General features: G+C 60.0%; 1 protein-coding gene across 6 annotated transcripts in view; it reads left to right on the top strand.

The window, feature by feature from the left end:
• HDAC7 (histone deacetylase 7) overlaps positions 1 to 15,151 on the top strand; it is a 35,979-nt gene that overhangs the window by 15,789 nt on the left and 5,039 nt on the right. For 2 of the 6 annotated variants that reach the window (XM_047064971.1, XM_047064973.1), the window contains 19 exons: positions 386 to 436; positions 3,906 to 4,093; positions 4,231 to 4,321; positions 4,533 to 4,644; positions 5,298 to 5,413; positions 5,631 to 5,756; positions 6,092 to 6,183; positions 6,385 to 6,495; positions 6,637 to 6,817; positions 7,033 to 7,229; positions 7,466 to 7,639; positions 8,789 to 9,008; positions 10,335 to 10,468; positions 10,633 to 10,753; positions 11,014 to 11,063; positions 12,289 to 12,396; positions 13,412 to 13,467; positions 13,644 to 13,731; positions 14,808 to 14,927. In XM_047064971.1, the coding sequence (XP_046920927.1) occupies positions 386 to 436; positions 3,906 to 4,093; positions 4,231 to 4,321; positions 4,533 to 4,644; positions 5,298 to 5,413; positions 5,631 to 5,756; positions 6,092 to 6,183; positions 6,385 to 6,495; positions 6,637 to 6,817; positions 7,033 to 7,229; positions 7,466 to 7,639; positions 8,789 to 9,008; positions 10,335 to 10,468; positions 10,633 to 10,753; positions 11,014 to 11,063; positions 12,289 to 12,396; positions 13,412 to 13,467; positions 13,644 to 13,731; positions 14,808 to 14,927 (2,336 nt within the window). The remainder of the gene's footprint in view (positions 1 to 385; positions 437 to 3,905; positions 4,094 to 4,230; positions 4,322 to 4,532; positions 4,645 to 5,297; positions 5,414 to 5,630; positions 5,757 to 6,091; positions 6,184 to 6,384; positions 6,496 to 6,636; positions 6,818 to 7,032; positions 7,230 to 7,465; positions 7,640 to 8,788; positions 9,009 to 10,334; positions 10,469 to 10,632; positions 10,754 to 11,013; positions 11,064 to 12,288; positions 12,397 to 13,411; positions 13,468 to 13,643; positions 13,732 to 14,807; positions 14,928 to 15,151) is intronic. The other 4 variants (XM_047064972.1, XM_047064974.1, XM_047064975.1 and 1 more) reach the window with 4 other exon arrangements.

The following is a 15,151-nucleotide window of genomic DNA, read 5'->3' as shown; positions in this document are numbered from 1 at the left end:
TCCCTCAGGGTTGTGGGAGCCTGGGCCCTAGGAGGATGGTGTCTGAGCACATCCAGGAGGGCTGAGGGCACTGTTGGGGGAACTCGGGCCTCCTTGGGCCTGCTGTGGACCGGGCTCCAGCAGGCTGAGATGTTTGAGTCACTGGGTGAGTTGAATGAGGAAGGGAGGGCTGGCAAGTGCTCTCATTCTGCACAGCGAAGTCGAGGAAAGGAATGGGATGGAGTCCTTGCTTTTTGGTTAGTTCCTGGTGCAGGTGCCAGTTTGGGAGTGCCCAAGCTGGAGTGGGACCTCCTGTAGTGGCAGGGAGCCTGCATGGCCTGGTCCGCTCATCCCTTCCCCACCCCTCCCCTGCAGCCCCTTCATGCCCTCTCTCTTCTCTCTACAGATGGGACCCAGGTGAGCCCGGGTGCCCACTGCCCCAGTCCCCCTGGCACAGGTAAGAGTCAGGCCCGAGGGAGCCCGTGGTGGGGAGTGAGGATGGGAGGGGCACAAGAAGGGCGAGGAGCTGAAGGGGAGGGAAGCAGGGTAGCTGGCTGATGGGCCAGCGGGTTGGGAGGTTGGGGTTCTGAGGGTGGGGGTGAAGTTGGCGTAGGGGTGGGGTGAGGAGTGGGATAAGAGAGGCAGCCTCGGACCTAGGCTGGTCCCATTGCTAGGAAGCAAAACAGGAAAAGGAAAGGCACGATGCTCTTCTTGTCCTTGCTGGCTGCAGTGAAACAGGAAGGCAAGTAGGAAGCTACTGTTTATACTCAGACCCCTGCCTCACATGAGGCTCCGGGCGAGGCGCCGCGTTCTTGTTTGTTGGCTTCGGTCCTCACACGGGCCCTGCAAAATGGAAAGGTGCCTCCTGCTGCTCAGGCAGGAGGGGAGGGTCCCCTCTCCTTGGCTCTCTCACCTCTCCTTGCCTCTGCCGCTCCCTGTTCACTGTGCCGGGACTTACGCTGCGCTCCCGTCTAGGACACGCCCGTGGGGCTGGGGCTGGAGGGGCTGAGGGCTGTCTTCCCCTTAGTCTCAGCCAGTGTCCGCAGAGGGCCTACTGGGTGCCTGACGCCTAATGGTTACAGATGGTGGGGACAAATGGAGTCCGGGGATCCTCTGCGCCTCAGTCCTGGTTGTCCGAAAGATTACAGGCAGGTTGGGGAGAGTGGACGCGCCAATAAAAAGGGAAGTGATAGGAGAATGTAGTATGTGACCGGTGCCACGCAAGGGACAACTGATTGAGTTCATCCCTTCATTCAAGAAACAAATTCACCACCTGTTGTCACTTAGTCCTCCTAGATGTGGAGATATGGAATTTTTTTTAATGTGTATTTAGTTTTGAGAGAGGGAGAGAGAGAGAGGCAGAGTGCAAGTAGGGGAGGAGCAGAGAGAGGGAGGGAGACACGGAATCCGAAGCAGGCTCCAGGCTCTGAGCTGTCAGCACAGAGCCCGACATAGGGCTCAGACTCACAAACGGCAAGATCGTGACCTGAGCCAAAGTTGGACAGTCAACCGGCAGCCACCCCGGCACCCCTAGACAGGTGATTTCTTTAAAAAAAACACAGAAATCGGAAAAAGAAACAGAAACATTGATAAGCCCCATCTCTGTGCCAGGGTAACTTCCTAGGTGTTTTAGGGGGACGGACACAGAGATTTATTCATCGATTCAGCCAGTATTTATTGGGTTCCTGTCCTGTGCTGAGTACCGTTCTAGGTGCTGGGATAGTGAGAAGGAAACAAAACCAAGTTCCTGCCCTTGGAGCTTACCTCAGACGGTACCTGCCCACGCTGTGCTTATAGGGCACAGAACTTCCAACGTGATTGGAGTCCAGAGGAGGGAGGGACACGGGGCACTGGGCTGAGTCCCGGGAAGAGGGAGGATTCCAGCCGGACTTGGAAGAAAGGGTAGGATTTGGAAAAGTAGAATGTGAGGGGTGAGGACAGTATCACCAGGGGGTCGTTGGGAGCAAAAGCTCAGAGGACAAAAGGTACGTGGGCTTGTAGCAGGACAGGAGCTGATGGCTGAGACGAAGGCTTGTGTTGGAACGTAGGAGACCACAAAAAGCCAGCTTAGCACCAGACTGTGGAGACCCCCACGTGCTAAGTGACCTTCACAGGTGTTCTCAGGGTTGCTGGCAGAGCCCCTCCCACATTCTCAGCTCAGAGTCAATCTACTCAGCGTAAGGGATGGGCCCTCGCGGTCTATGTGAGGCTGAAGCGGCCAGCACCGCGTCCTGTGGCCTGCCTCAGGTTCCCTGAGGTCCCTCTTGCATCATCAGGGGAGTCAGCCCAGGAAGCCAGGACACCAGATGTGGGAGGACTGAGACCCTTCCTGGCAGGAGGGTGTTAGCATCAGAGGCCTAGACTCCACCAGACTGAGAATCTGGGTTCCCTGGGTGGATGCATGAACAAGGGGTGGGGACACAGAAGCCATGCATTGCCTGCTGCAGGGCACATCTGGGTGCACAGCCGTCCCCTCCGGTCTCTTAATATCCGAAGAGTTGCGGTGGGCACCTCCCTGCTTGTCTCCATCTCCCCCGGTCAGGGCATGTTAGAGCAGGTGCCCCTTAGCAACCTACCACGAGCCCCTCTTCCTTCGTCCACTGAGAAACTTCCATGAGGGCTGGTGACTTCCTGAAAGTCCATGGGAAAAAAGAGGTGGAGCAGTGGCCTGGGTGGGACCAGAAGCCATGCTCGCTGTCTCTGTTTCCTGGGTGGCTTTGGAGAGGTCCTTTCACCCGAGCCTCAGTTTCCACACTTGGGATAATGAAATAGTAATAACTACCTCCCAGGGCCTATAGGGGATTTCAGGGTGAAAGTGTTTTGCAGACATGCGTACACATGCGCCATAGGTTTAAGGTAATGAGTAGTAATGGCTGATTTGGGCCTGGAGACTGTGTTCTCTGACTCCCCAGCTGGTGCTTTGTCCCAGTGCCTTCCAGTCCCCCTCAGCCTTGGGCCATGAGAGAAAGTCATCCCCTGATGAGGGATGCCTAGCATTGGATGAGCGGAAGGAGGCTTCTCCAGAAAGGTTCCCCCCCTTGTGCGCTCTGTCCTAGGGCACCTGCTCTCACCCCTACCTGCTTCCCTTTCTCCAGGATAATCACCCTGCAGACACTCCACCTTTGAGCGTCTGCAGCTGCCCCATCCAGCCTGGTCCGGCTGGCTGTGTGGGCACACAACCTGGTCTGATGGCTAGTTATAAATAGGTCCTGCACCCACAGCCTCGGTGCAGAGGGCGCTTGAGAAGAGGCGGCTGAGCCTGCGGTTCTTACAGTGCCAGGCCCAGAGCTGGCCTGAGGGTGCCTGGAGGCAGGCCCCTGCAGATGGGCCCCGGGAGCTGAGGAAGCTGCCCTGCGATTAGGGCCGTGCAGGCTCAGGATGGCGGGGCAAGGCTAGCCGCAGGTTCAGGGCACTGCCTCTTTATCCTGTGGCCCGGGATAGAGTACTGGAGGGTGGCTGCTGAAAGAGCCCATGAGGCCCTCTAGGGCTGGTGGCTGAACAAAGGGGACCGTTTGCCCGCGGGCTAGCTGTTTTGAGTGCAGTTCATTAGGGGGCAGTCCAGCCAAATCTTCATTCCATCCGGGAAGAAGAGAAGGAGATGGCAGGGCCCAGAATGTTCCCCCATAGGGCTTGCAGCCCGTCACTGAATCCTCCCAGCACCCAGCCCCTGCTCTGGAGAGGCAACATATTTAGTGGAAAAGCGCCGTGCTTGGAGTAAGAAGGCTCGATTGGAGCGCTACCTCAATAGCCTAACCTTGTATGGTTACATGACCTCCTTTCTCATGGGACCGCGGTGAGGACTGAAGTGAGGAAAAGGCACCTGAGGGTGGCTTGCCCTTGTCAAGTGAGCCTGGAGGAGGCTGCTTAGGTCCTGACCTTCTCCCTCAAACTTCCCTGCCGACCCTGCCCTCTCTATGTGCCCCCAGGCCGCCTCAGGCCCCCAGCGGACACGCCAGGCCCTCAGCCCCAGCCCATGGACCTGCGGGTGGGCCAGCGGCCCCCGGTGGAGCCCCCGCCAGAGCCGGCGCTGCTGGCCCTGCAGCACCCCCAGCACCTACACCACCACCTGCTGTTCGCAGCAGGCCTGCCTCAGCGCTCAGCGGAACCCATGAGGGTAAAGTCAGAGCTCCCCGCACACGCAGTGGCCTCGAGCTCCGCCCCCAGCCCCCCTCCCTCCCTCCCGCGTCCCCCAGACCCTCGGCTCAGTCTTCAACTCCTTGCCCCTTCCTGGGCGGCCGGCCCTGCCCACAGCTCCCAATGGACACGCCGGTGCCCCAGTTGCAGGTGGGGCAGCAGGAGCAAGAGCTGCGGCAGCTTCTCAATAAGGACAAGAGCAAGCGAAGTAAGGACCGCACGGGGGCTGGGGTGGTTTTGCAGAGTGTGGGCGGGGCCTCGCAGAAGGGGTGGGGCCACGGGCTTGGCTCTCGCCTGAGCAGGCCAGGGCCCCTGGCCGCTTCGTATTAAGGGAGGGGACGGGGCAATGGGCGGAGGATGCGGCAGGGAGGCCACCGTCCATCCACCCCCAACCCGTTCGTGACTTCCCACCCCCATAGGTGCCGTAGCTAGCAGTGTGGTCAAGCAGAAGCTGGCAGAGGTGATTCTAAAGAAGCAGCAGGCAGCCCTAGAGAGAACAGTCCATCCCAATAGCCCCAGCATTCCCTACAGGTAACTCGCTCCCCGCCGGCTCCCTCCCTCGTGTCCTCACCTCCTCCTCCCTACGGGTCAGCCTGTGCACGCTCGCTCGTACTCTCCCCCTCTGCCTCCCAGCTGCCCATCACCTGACCCTTACCCCTCGCCTCTAATTATAATGCTGTCCCCAAACCCCTCCCCCACCCGACACCTGCCCCCTTTTCTCCTTGAATTATCTCTCCCCACCCCACCCGAAGCCCTTCGTACTCCCTCACTGAGACCCCCGACATACCACGCTGGCTTTCTTCTTCCGTACACGAGTCCCTTTTCTCTTTATGACTTTCCCTAAGCACCAAAAAAAATCCTGATTCCTGGAGCAGGTTCCTCCTGCTGGGACAAAGAGTTCCCAGTGTGACTGGGACCCAAGCAAGCCCTGGGACCCTGGCTCCTAGGCCTAGATCTGAGGCCTGCGTTGGAGGCTGCCTATAGGAAGGGTGGCCCAATGCTGCCACCTGGAGATGGCCCCTGTTCTTGTCCCGCCACACAGTGCCTGGCCCTGTCAGCTGCTGCTGCCTCCCCTAGCAGGTCCCGGGGGGCCCCTGCTCAGGAAGAGCCCTTGCAGAGCCTTTGGCTGCCAGGTCTCTGGGCCTCTCCACCCCTCTGAAGCAACCTGTGCCTTCACTCCACAGAACTCTCGAGCCCTTGGAGACGGAAGGAGCTGCTCGCTCTATGCTTAGCAGCTTTCTGCCTCCTGTTCCTAGCCTGCCCAGTGACCCCCCAGAACACTTCCCTCTCCGAAAGACAGGCGAGTGGGACAGGCAGGGGGAGACCCTCTAGGGGAGGTAAGGGGTCAGGGCTTTGGACATGGGTTGGGAGTGTGGAGGGGTGGGAGGGTCTGGCTGGGGAGCAGAAGGTCAGCCCCCAGTGGCTTGCTTTCTCCCTGGCACTGCCTTCTCTCACCTTAACTCAGAGGTGACTGGGAGGAGGGAGGTGTGGGGCCAAGTAACGCTGTGCTCCCACAGTCTCTGAGCCCAACCTGAAGCTGCGCTACAAGCCCAAGAAGTCCCTGGAGAGGAGGAAGAATCCACTGCTCAGAAAGGAGAGCGCCCCGCCTAGTCTCCGGCGGCGGCCTGCAGAGACCCTCGGTGGTAAGAGCCAGCAGGGTGAGCAGAGGTGGCTGGTGTTATCCCTTTGGGTCAGGTCCCACCCAGACAGGGCTAGTGTGCATGGTCATACAGGATGTGTCCCACACACTTGCTAGGGGGGGTGAGTTGCCAGCCCCCATACTGTTGGCTAAGCTGACGTCTGCCCAGAAGAAGGGTCACCTTCAAAAAAGTGTCCAGGGGCACTGGAGACCAGTGGCTGGCCCTCTTCCTGCCCTTCTGGGAAGAAAGCAGGAAGCAGAGGCCGCCCATTGGGGAAGGGGGACTGGCCCTGCTCTGGCCACGCTTGGCCTCTGACTGTGCTTCCCTCCCCACCCCAGACTCCTCCCCCAGTAGCAGCAGCACACCAGCATCAGGGTGCAGCTCCCCCAATGACAGCGAGCAAGGCCCCAACCCCGTCCTGGGCTCGGAGGTAAGGCCTTGCCAGGCTGGGCTCTCCGGGGGGCAGGGGGGCCGTTCTGAGGCTCAGCCTTCTTCTCAGCGAGCAGCCCTGACCAAGCTGGGGCCACAGGGTCTGGGCAGCCTGGACCCGAGCCTCCTGGGGGTTCTGGGGAAGGCGTGCCCAGAGGTAGAGGTCTGGGACCGGTGACCCCTGCCCTGCTCCCCATGGCAGGCGCTCTTGGGCCAGCGGCTGCGGCTGCAGGAGACCTCTCTGGCCCCGTTCGCCTTGCCGACAGTGTCCTTGCTGCCCGCAATCACGCTGGGGCTCCCCGCCCCTGCCAGGGTGAGTGGCTGAGGCGCCCTCCCCCACTGCAAGCCCCCAGCTTCTGTTCGCTCCCTTCTCCTACCACCTCACCCTGGCACTTTCACCGCTCTCTCTGGGAGGGATCTTTCCCCCCTGTGACTTCTCCCTTCTTCTCTCCAGGCTGATGCTGACCGTAGGACCCATCCGACACTGGGCCCTCGGGGGCCGGTCCTGGGGAGCCCCCATGCTCCCCTCTTCCTGCCCCACAGCCTGGAGTCTGAGTCTGGGGGCCCCTTGTCCTCTCGACTACAGCCCATTCTCCTCCTCGATCCCTCAGTCTCTCACGCGCCCCTGCTGACTGGTGAGTTCCCAGGCTTCTCCAGGGGAGGGGCTGGTCCCTGCATCTTGCTAAGGGCCAAGCCCGGGAAGGGTCCCTTCCTTCCTGCCCCTCTGCAATCCCCCATCCTGCGTGTCTCCCTGCTGAGTCCCTGCCGCCTACCACCCCAAGCCTTTGCTTCCTTCCGTTCCTCCCTTTGGTTCCCTCCTTATGCCCCACCCCCGCCCCATTCTTTCCAGTGCCCGGGCTTGGGCCCCTGCCCTTCCACTTTGCCCAGTCCTTACTGACCACCGAGCGGCTCTCTGGGTCAGGCCTCCACCGGCCACTAAGCCGGACCCGCTCAGAGCCCCTGCCCCCAAGCGCCACCGCCCCCCCACCGCTGGGCCCCCTGCAGCCCCGCCTGGACCGGCTCAAACCTCACGTCCAGCTGATCAAGGTGAGGGGAACTGGGTAGGGGAGGTGATGAGGGGTTGCTTAACTGGACCCTGGGGGCTGAAAGAAGGGAGGGTGAGGATCTGGTGGGCCAGAGAGAGGATATGGCTCCTGAGGGCCAAGAGCTGCCTGGCTGCTAAAGCCCCAGCAAGATGAGCAGCCACCCAGCCCGGCCTACCGTGGCCCACTGCACACCTTGAATCCCAGCATGGCTTCTCAGTGGGCATCTCCCCTCCCCAGAGGCCAGCCAAGCCAAGTGAGAAGCCCCGACTGCGGCAGATCCCCTCAGCTGAGGACCTGGAGACAGATGGTGGGGGAGTGGGGCCGGTGGGGGATGACGGCCTGGAGCACAGGGAGTCAAGCCATGGGCAGCACGAAGCCAGAGGCCCTATTCCTCTCCAGCAGCACCAGCAGGTATGGCAGCGCCCGCTTCCCTGGGAAGGTGCAGTCGGGAGACTCTGGGGTCTGGCACAGATGGAGGGGAAGGAGCCAGGTTACCAGTGTGGGAGACAACTCCGGGACCCACGGTTACCGTATCGGATCCGCACCAAGGTGCAGGCACGCACACCCCTACACGCATCCGGGCACAAGCGTGCGCGCGCATGCGTCCTCATACGCCCACGCCCCGGCAGCCTCAGGGTGCAGCTGTGTCCTTGTGCAGCAGTGAGGCTGGGCTCTCGTGGAGCCACGCGCATTCCTGCCCTAGGACGTCTCCCCTGTGACCCGTTGTACCGTGTCCAGGAAGGCGGCTGGGGCGGGAAATGGGGCGGAGCCGGGCTCAAGCGGTTCAGCCAGGGCGTGCTCACAGCGTATGCGTTTGCTAGTGCTGCTGTGACAAGTAGCACAAACTGGGTGCTTTAAACGGTAGTCACTTATTGTCTCACAGATCTGGGGGCCGGAAGTCCAAGATCGAGGTGCCCTCAGGGTTGGTTCCTTCAAGGGCCGTGAGGAAAGGGGCTGCTCCAGGCCTCTCTCCCCACCTGCAGATGGCCACCTTCTCTCTGAGTCTTCACCTCGTCCTCCCTCTATGCCTGTCTGTGTACACATTTCCCCTTTTTATAAGGACAGAAGTCATATTGGATTAAGGCTCACCCTGATGAGCTCATTTTAACTTGATGACCTCTGTAAAGACCCCATCCCCAAATCAGGTCATATTCTGAGGTACTGGGCCAGGGGTTAGGACTTTGTAAACAGGAAGTGGGGGGACACAAGTCGGCCCATGGCACATGGTAATAGTCCACACACGTGCAATGGCTCACACAGGTCCCTGTGTCCTTGGGAAGTTGCCCCGAGGCCCCTTACCTGGGTTCTGGCTTTGGAGTCCCAAGGCTCCAAGGCGTTCTGGTGGAACAGCGTGGTCGTTCTGGGCTGCGGACCTTTGGGGGCATCGGCGGGGGCAGGGGGTTCAGCAGTCAAAGGCCAGAGCCCAGCCAGGAGGCAAGGCTGGAGGCATCCTGGAATCTCTCCCGAAGGGGTCCTGCCTGGAGGTTTCTGAGACCTTGGGCAGAAGCATATGGAGCAGAATCCTGAGACCTGGAATCTGAGGCCCCCTGTGTCCCTCAGGTGTTCCTCTGGGAGCAGCAGCGACTGGCTGGGCGGCTCCCACGGGGAGGAACTGGGGACTCTGTGCTGCTTTCCCTGGCCCAGGGCAGTCACCGGCCCCTGTCCAGGGCTCAGTCATCCCCAGCTGCGCCTGCCTCATTGCCAACCCCAGAGCCTGCCAGCCAGGCCCGCGTCCTGCCCAGCTCAGAGACCTCTGCCAGGACCCTGCCGTTCACCACAGGTGAGGCCTGGATTAGAGTGGGGGTGGGAAAAGGGGCTGGGGGCACACGGGCTCAGGCACGAGTCCGTGTCTGTGTCGTGGTGTCGCTCAGGACATTTTTTGAGGCCACAGAGCGCTTTCTGGGTCTTGTTAGGTCCACGTGGCATCCCATGAAGCAGGTAGAGAGGGTGGTGGTTCTCATCTTACAGATGAGGAGACCTGGGCGCCGGGGACCTAAGGTGACAAGGTTGCCAAATAGCAAGCTGACGGTCGAGCCAGGCCAAGAATCCGGGTCTCCTGGCACCCAGCTCAGATCTTTCAAAAGCGATATTTGTTACGGTTGCTCTGCTTGTAAAAAGAGCTTAAAAGCATTTTAGAAATTTTATAAACCACGTAAAAACCTAAGAATGAAATAAAAATCACCAGCCAGTATCCCACCACCCCAAAGCAGCCTCTCCTGAAGGCCGCTGTCGTTCAGCCCCATCTTAATCCAGCTGTGTACAAACCCCGTCTACACACGGCCTGCGTGCTGTGCCCCGCCTTGTTCTGTGAACGTGTTACGAACACGCTGTGATGCAACTCGCCCGTAAAAATGAGATTTTTGGACTGTTTCGTCACAGTATTCTATCTTTATTTTTTTCAAGATTTCTTCCGGGTTGGGCTACTCGTTTTCCCTCACGGGAACATCCTTGTGCACAAACCTTCGTTCACCCCTGGTGTTGTTTCCCACTCTTAAGGAGTGGCATCCCTGGGCCAAGTGGTGTGAAAGTTTCACAGATCCTGCTGTCCTGAGGCGTGCTGGACACCCACCGTGTGCAGGGCCCTTTAGGTGTCCCCGCTTTTCAGGCCGAAGCAGTCACTTCCCCAAAACTGCATCTGTCTTGTCACGTGGCTCAGTGTCACTGTTAGGCTTCCTCCCTCTCAGTCTGGGGGTTTCTGAGGAATGTTTTTCTCCTCTCGTTCCCCCGTGGCCGCCTATTTGGGTCATGGCATCCAGCGTGAGACCCTGACATTAGGCCTCCTTTTGTTAGGCTCTGAGCTCCTGAGGTCATGGTGGATGCACTGGGCCAGGGGAGCAGGGACAGTGTGGCAGGAAGGCATCGGCTGTGTGGCAGCAGCATTAGCTGGGGCTGTGTCGTGTGTGCGCGGGGTGCCTGAGGCTGCCTGGGTTAGCGACCGGGGTGGGGGTGTGTCTGGGTGTGAGGGGCCGAGGGGCAGGATGGGGTATGTGGGATTGCGTGACAGGGGGCATGTCAGGTTGGCTCCGTGTGTGTGCGCGCGTGCGTGCAGCCAGGGGCGGGGGTGGGGACTCCCTTGGGTCTGGGCCCTGAGCCCTGTTCTTGGCAGGGCTGGTGTACGACTCGGTGATGCTGAAACACCAGTGCTCCTGCGGGGACAACAGCAGGCACCCGGAGCACGCGGGCCGTATCCAGAGCATCTGGTCCCGGCTGCAGGAGCGGGGCCTCCGGAGCCAGTGTGAGGTGAGCGGGCAGGGAGGGGGCTGCGGAACCGGAGGAGGTGAGAGTGCTGGAAGGGAAGGGAAGGGGGGCCCTGGAGCCAGTGGGAGATGAGGGGCCAAGCGGGTGGCGATGATGGCAGGGAGGGGGTGAGCAGGGCCTTAGGAGCTCTGCGGGCCCTTCCCCAGTGTCTCCGGGGCCGGAAGGCCTCCCTGGAGGAGCTGCAGTCAGTGCACTCCGAGCGGCACGTGCTCCTCTATGGCACCAACCCGCTCAGCCGCCTCAAACTGGACAACGGGAAGCTGGCAGGTAGGGGCCTCATGGTGCCTGGGGTCCCCGGGGCCTCCACTGGCTCACCCGGCCCACTCATCCCCTGTGCTCTCTTGCCCCACCCCTGCCCGGCCTGTGCCCCCAGCATCCTGGGCATCCCCAGGCTGCCCTAGTCCCTCTGCTGCCCACTGCCCTCTTGCCCTGCGTACCTGGCCCCAGCCCTCTGCGGGCTCTCTGTGCTCCCAGCCGGGCCAGAGCCGAGAGGATTCAGCTCACACACACTGGGCCTCTCCCCACAGGGCTCCTGGCACAGCGGATGTTTGTGATGCTGCCCTGTGGTGGGGTAGGGGTAAGTGTGCCCGGGGGGTCTTGAGCGGCCGTTGCCACGGGCTCTCGGAGCTCCTCCCTTCTGTTCTCCCAGGCCCAGCCCCTACCTGCTTGTTCTTGTGGTTCTACTAGACCCGTTGGGCCAGGGGCTCTCCCATAATGCTCCTCTGCCGGCTAGAAGCTCCTTGTGGACAGGTGTGTCCTCCACCTATCAGTGTCTCCTGAGTGGGGAGCTCTGTGCCTTGCACTGAGACAGTGTTTGGTAAATGTCGAGTGAGGTTCAAAGAGCAGGGGATCGCCTCCCTTCGTAAGACCCTGGTGGTGGTCGGGATTGTCCCTTCCACGCTGGCCTCCAGGAGGTCAGGCTCCACGGCCTGGGGCTGTGGGGGTGCCTCCGGTGTCCTTGGCGACCCAGGCAATTCTCTCCCACTGCCCACCTTCCCCTCCTCCCGGCTCGCCCAGCTTCAGGGGCTCTCTGCCTCCTCTGGTGGTATCCCAGCCAGGAGTGTGCAGGCACGGGATGGAGGCCTAGTTCTGGAGGGAAGTGGGAGCCGTAGCTGGGGGGCTGTTTGGGAGCCAGTCAGCGCCCTGTTCACAACTTCCCATTTCTTGCCACTTTCTGATTTTTCCAACTGTTGTTGCTTCTGTTTTCTCCTCCCTCCTCTCCCTCTCTGTCTGTCTCTCTCTCTCTCTTTCTCCAGCCTCTTGCGACTCTCTCTGCCTTCCTCGCCTCTCTTGGTCCGCCTCGCCCTCCCCATCTCCCCATCATGCCCCCCGGCCCCTCCCTAGCCTTGAGGCCCAGGGACTGGGTTTGGGGGGCCTCCCAGCCTGGGCTAGGGGCCCTGAGTGGAAGACAGTGGTGCAGACGGCCCCTCGAGCTCCGACCGTCCCGCAGGGCCTGAGCAGAGTCAGCTGGGGCTTAAAACCCCCTCCCGGTCCAAACCCCAAGTCCCGCCCAGGTAACGCCATGCCCCCTCCTCTGACTGGGGAGGCAGGCGCGATGCTGCCGGCAGAGTGCTGGCCAGATACGGGCTGGTGATATGGACTGAAGCTGGGAAGGAGAAGTCATGCTGGGATTGGGGGACACAGGAGGCCTTGCCTTTGGGTGGTGGGGCACTGGGGAGGCAGCGCTGTCTGCCCAGCTCCCTGCCCCTGGGGTCCTGGCCGTGGGGTGGGCACTGCCCAAGTGGGCCCCGGCTCCCGTGGGGGGCCTCTGGTGACGCAGGCCCTGGCTCTGGCCCCCACAGGTGGATACTGATACCATCTGGAATGAGCTGCACTCTTCCAATGCGGCCCGCTGGGCAGCCGGCAGCGTCACTGACCTTGCCTTCAAAGTCGCTTCCCGTGAGCTAAAGGTAGGAGGTTTGAGCTGAAGGTGGGTGAGCCACAGGGGATGCTGCAGGGACAGCCAGACCTGGGAGCCCAGACCTCTTGTTCCTCTGGGACGTCCCCACAGGGTTTTGGAAGGGAAATTGAGTGCTTGGGGGACTAAGCTGAGATTTGAACCTTAGGGTCATGTTGTTTGGTGGGGAGTCAAGCCACTGTGACCCTAGACCTCTGTCTCGAAGAGACACGGGATTATAATCGTTCAGGATCATTCAACACACAGACCCACGGGGTGACCCCTGGCGAGTTGCAGAGCACGTCTGGACCTTTGTCCATTGGCAAATTGGTTCTTGGCAATACTGAGGGTTTTTTTATAGGCTGGTTGGTGCCTGTGCTTGTTTGCTCTGGGCTGGGCACCTCACGGGGGCCTGTGCTGAGGCCCACGCGCCCCCCTGTCTATGAGCTCGGAGCCCAACGTGGCCTCGTGTTCATTTCTTCTCCTTGGAGGAGCGTTGCAGTTAAAGGCTCAGCCCTGGGTTGTAAATTTTGGTCTTGCCCTCCACAAGCGGGCAGCTTCACACAAGTTGTTTAACCTGCCTGAGCTTCAGATTTGTCCTCCTCTGTGAACTGGAGATAATCATGTTTATCTCATGGAGATGTTGTAAGGATTAGATAACATTTACACTCATAGAGATGTTGGGATGAAACCTGGTGTTTGTAGAGTGCTTGGCACGGTGCCAGGCAGTAGATTTTGCCCAACAAATAGTAACTGTTGTTATAAAGTGATAACAGCCCGAATACACCAAGGTTGGTGGGGGGGGGGGGGGCGGTTTGTTTTCACATCCAGCCTAAAAGCAGAGGATGCCTGGCTCGGAGGCCCAGCACTGGGGCATCTCAGATCCAGCCTGGCTGCGGTCAGATTTGCGGACAGCTGTTGTCCTGTGACCCCTACTCAAGGGATGAGCCTCGGGTTGGGGGCAGCTTCACGGAGATGCGTCTCCGGGTGCTGACCCTTTGGTTGACGAGCATTCTTTCTGTTTCCAGAATGGTTTTGCTGTGGTTCGGCCTCCAGGACACCATGCGGACCATTCCACAGCCATGTAAGGCCGGGGGGAGGCCTTGCTGGGGGCGATGAGGTGGCGGGGGGGGCATTCCCCCTCTGTCCCCTGAGCCTTCTAGGGCTAGGCCAGGCCAGGGGCAGGCAGAGGAAGGAGGCTGGAGAGGTGGAGATACAAGGGGGAAATAGGCTGGCAACGCCTCTCTCTCCTCCTCCCAGGGGCTTCTGCTTCTTCAACTCCGTGGCCATTGCCTGCCGGCAGCTTCAACAACAGGGCAAGGCCGGCAAGATCCTCATCATGGACTGGGTAGGTCCCTGTTCCTAGCCCCTTCAGATCCGTGAGCCCTGTGGAAAGAGCCCTGAGCCTGGCAGCAGAGGATATGGCTTCCTGTCCTTGTTCTGCATCAGCCTCCTGAGCCTCACTTTCCTTCTGTGTAAAATGTGGGTGAAGATGACACCACATCAGGGGGTGGGAGGCCCAGGGGCGATGGTGTGGGAGGAAGGCCCTCAGCCGTGACAACCTCCCACCGTGGCAAGAGACATTTGAGTGCTCTTTGGCCTCTACTGGCTTCTTTCTGCAGATCTGATGATTTCTGCATTTCCGGTACAGTGGTAATAATGGCAATGACAATAACCGGTAACATCAACATGCTCCTAATCACATCTAGACGCTACAGTTTTACCTGTGATACGTTTGTTTGATCCCGGCTATAGCCCAGTTTCAGACGAGGAGCGTGAGCCTAGAGAGGTTAAGTAACTTGCACATAGCCACACATGTAGTAAGTTCTGAGACTGGGATTTGAACTCAGGCTGTTGAGCCCTGGAGTACATGCATCCGTGCTAAACCACTCTGCCCGAACACCCGTGCATGGGACATTCCTCTGCAGAAGGTGACAGTGGAGGAACTTTCCACACTTGTGCCCGCGCACGGTCCTGTGAGTTACCAAGCGTCAGGCCACGGCTCTCCCTGGGAGGGGCGGCGCTGGGGTCCATGTACAGCTCCTCTGTAACTCAGCTTAGGTTCTCATCACTCCATGACCTTGGATCAGACACGGTAGTGGAGGTTCCAGACACGCGTAATCCTGGATTCCTCCCACTTCTGCCACGTGTTTGTCGCTCTTTCTGGCTGGCTGGTCCTTGGCACGTCTCCTCCCCTTCATGGTCTCACACCTGTGCACACATGGAGAGACTGAGGCACAGAGAGAGCCAGTGGACTGCTTAGGACCACTTAACAGTGTAACTCCAGGAAACCCAGGCTCCTCCCTGCCAGTCTAGGGTCCTGACCCTCAGAAGACGGACTCTGAGATCCCTTCTAACCTCCCCCGGTCTTCCACCTGTGTGCTTTCAGGCCTTCCCTAATCCATTGTCCATCTCCCTGCACAGGATGTTCACCATGGCAATGGCACCCAGCAAACCTTCTACCAGGACCCCAGTGTGCTCTACATCTCCCTGCATCGCCATGATGATGGCAACTTCTTCCCCGGCAGTGGGGCCGTGGATGAGGTAACCGCATGCCCCCTTCTGGCCCCGTTGACTCTCCTTCATGGCCCTGACCGTGCCTCTGTCACAACTAGCTGTGCGATCCTGGGCAGGTTGCTTAGCCTCTCTGATCTTCCATTTCTCCACCTGGAAGTGAAGAGGCCGGATGAACTGGTCTTGTAGCACTGGCACCCTGGGATTTCTCTCCTGGGATTCTGCTCCCCTCCTGTCTCTCTTGCTTCCTGTTT

The sequence above is a fragment of the Lynx rufus genome, unplaced genomic scaffold (assembly GCF_022079265.1).
Source record: "Lynx rufus isolate CCGP_SWC_20201006 ecotype Redwood Valley unplaced genomic scaffold, mLynRuf1.p SCAF_7, whole genome shotgun sequence".
NCBI lineage: Eukaryota > Metazoa > Chordata > Mammalia > Carnivora > Felidae > Lynx > Lynx rufus.
This window is presented reverse-complemented; position numbering and strand designations above follow the sequence as displayed.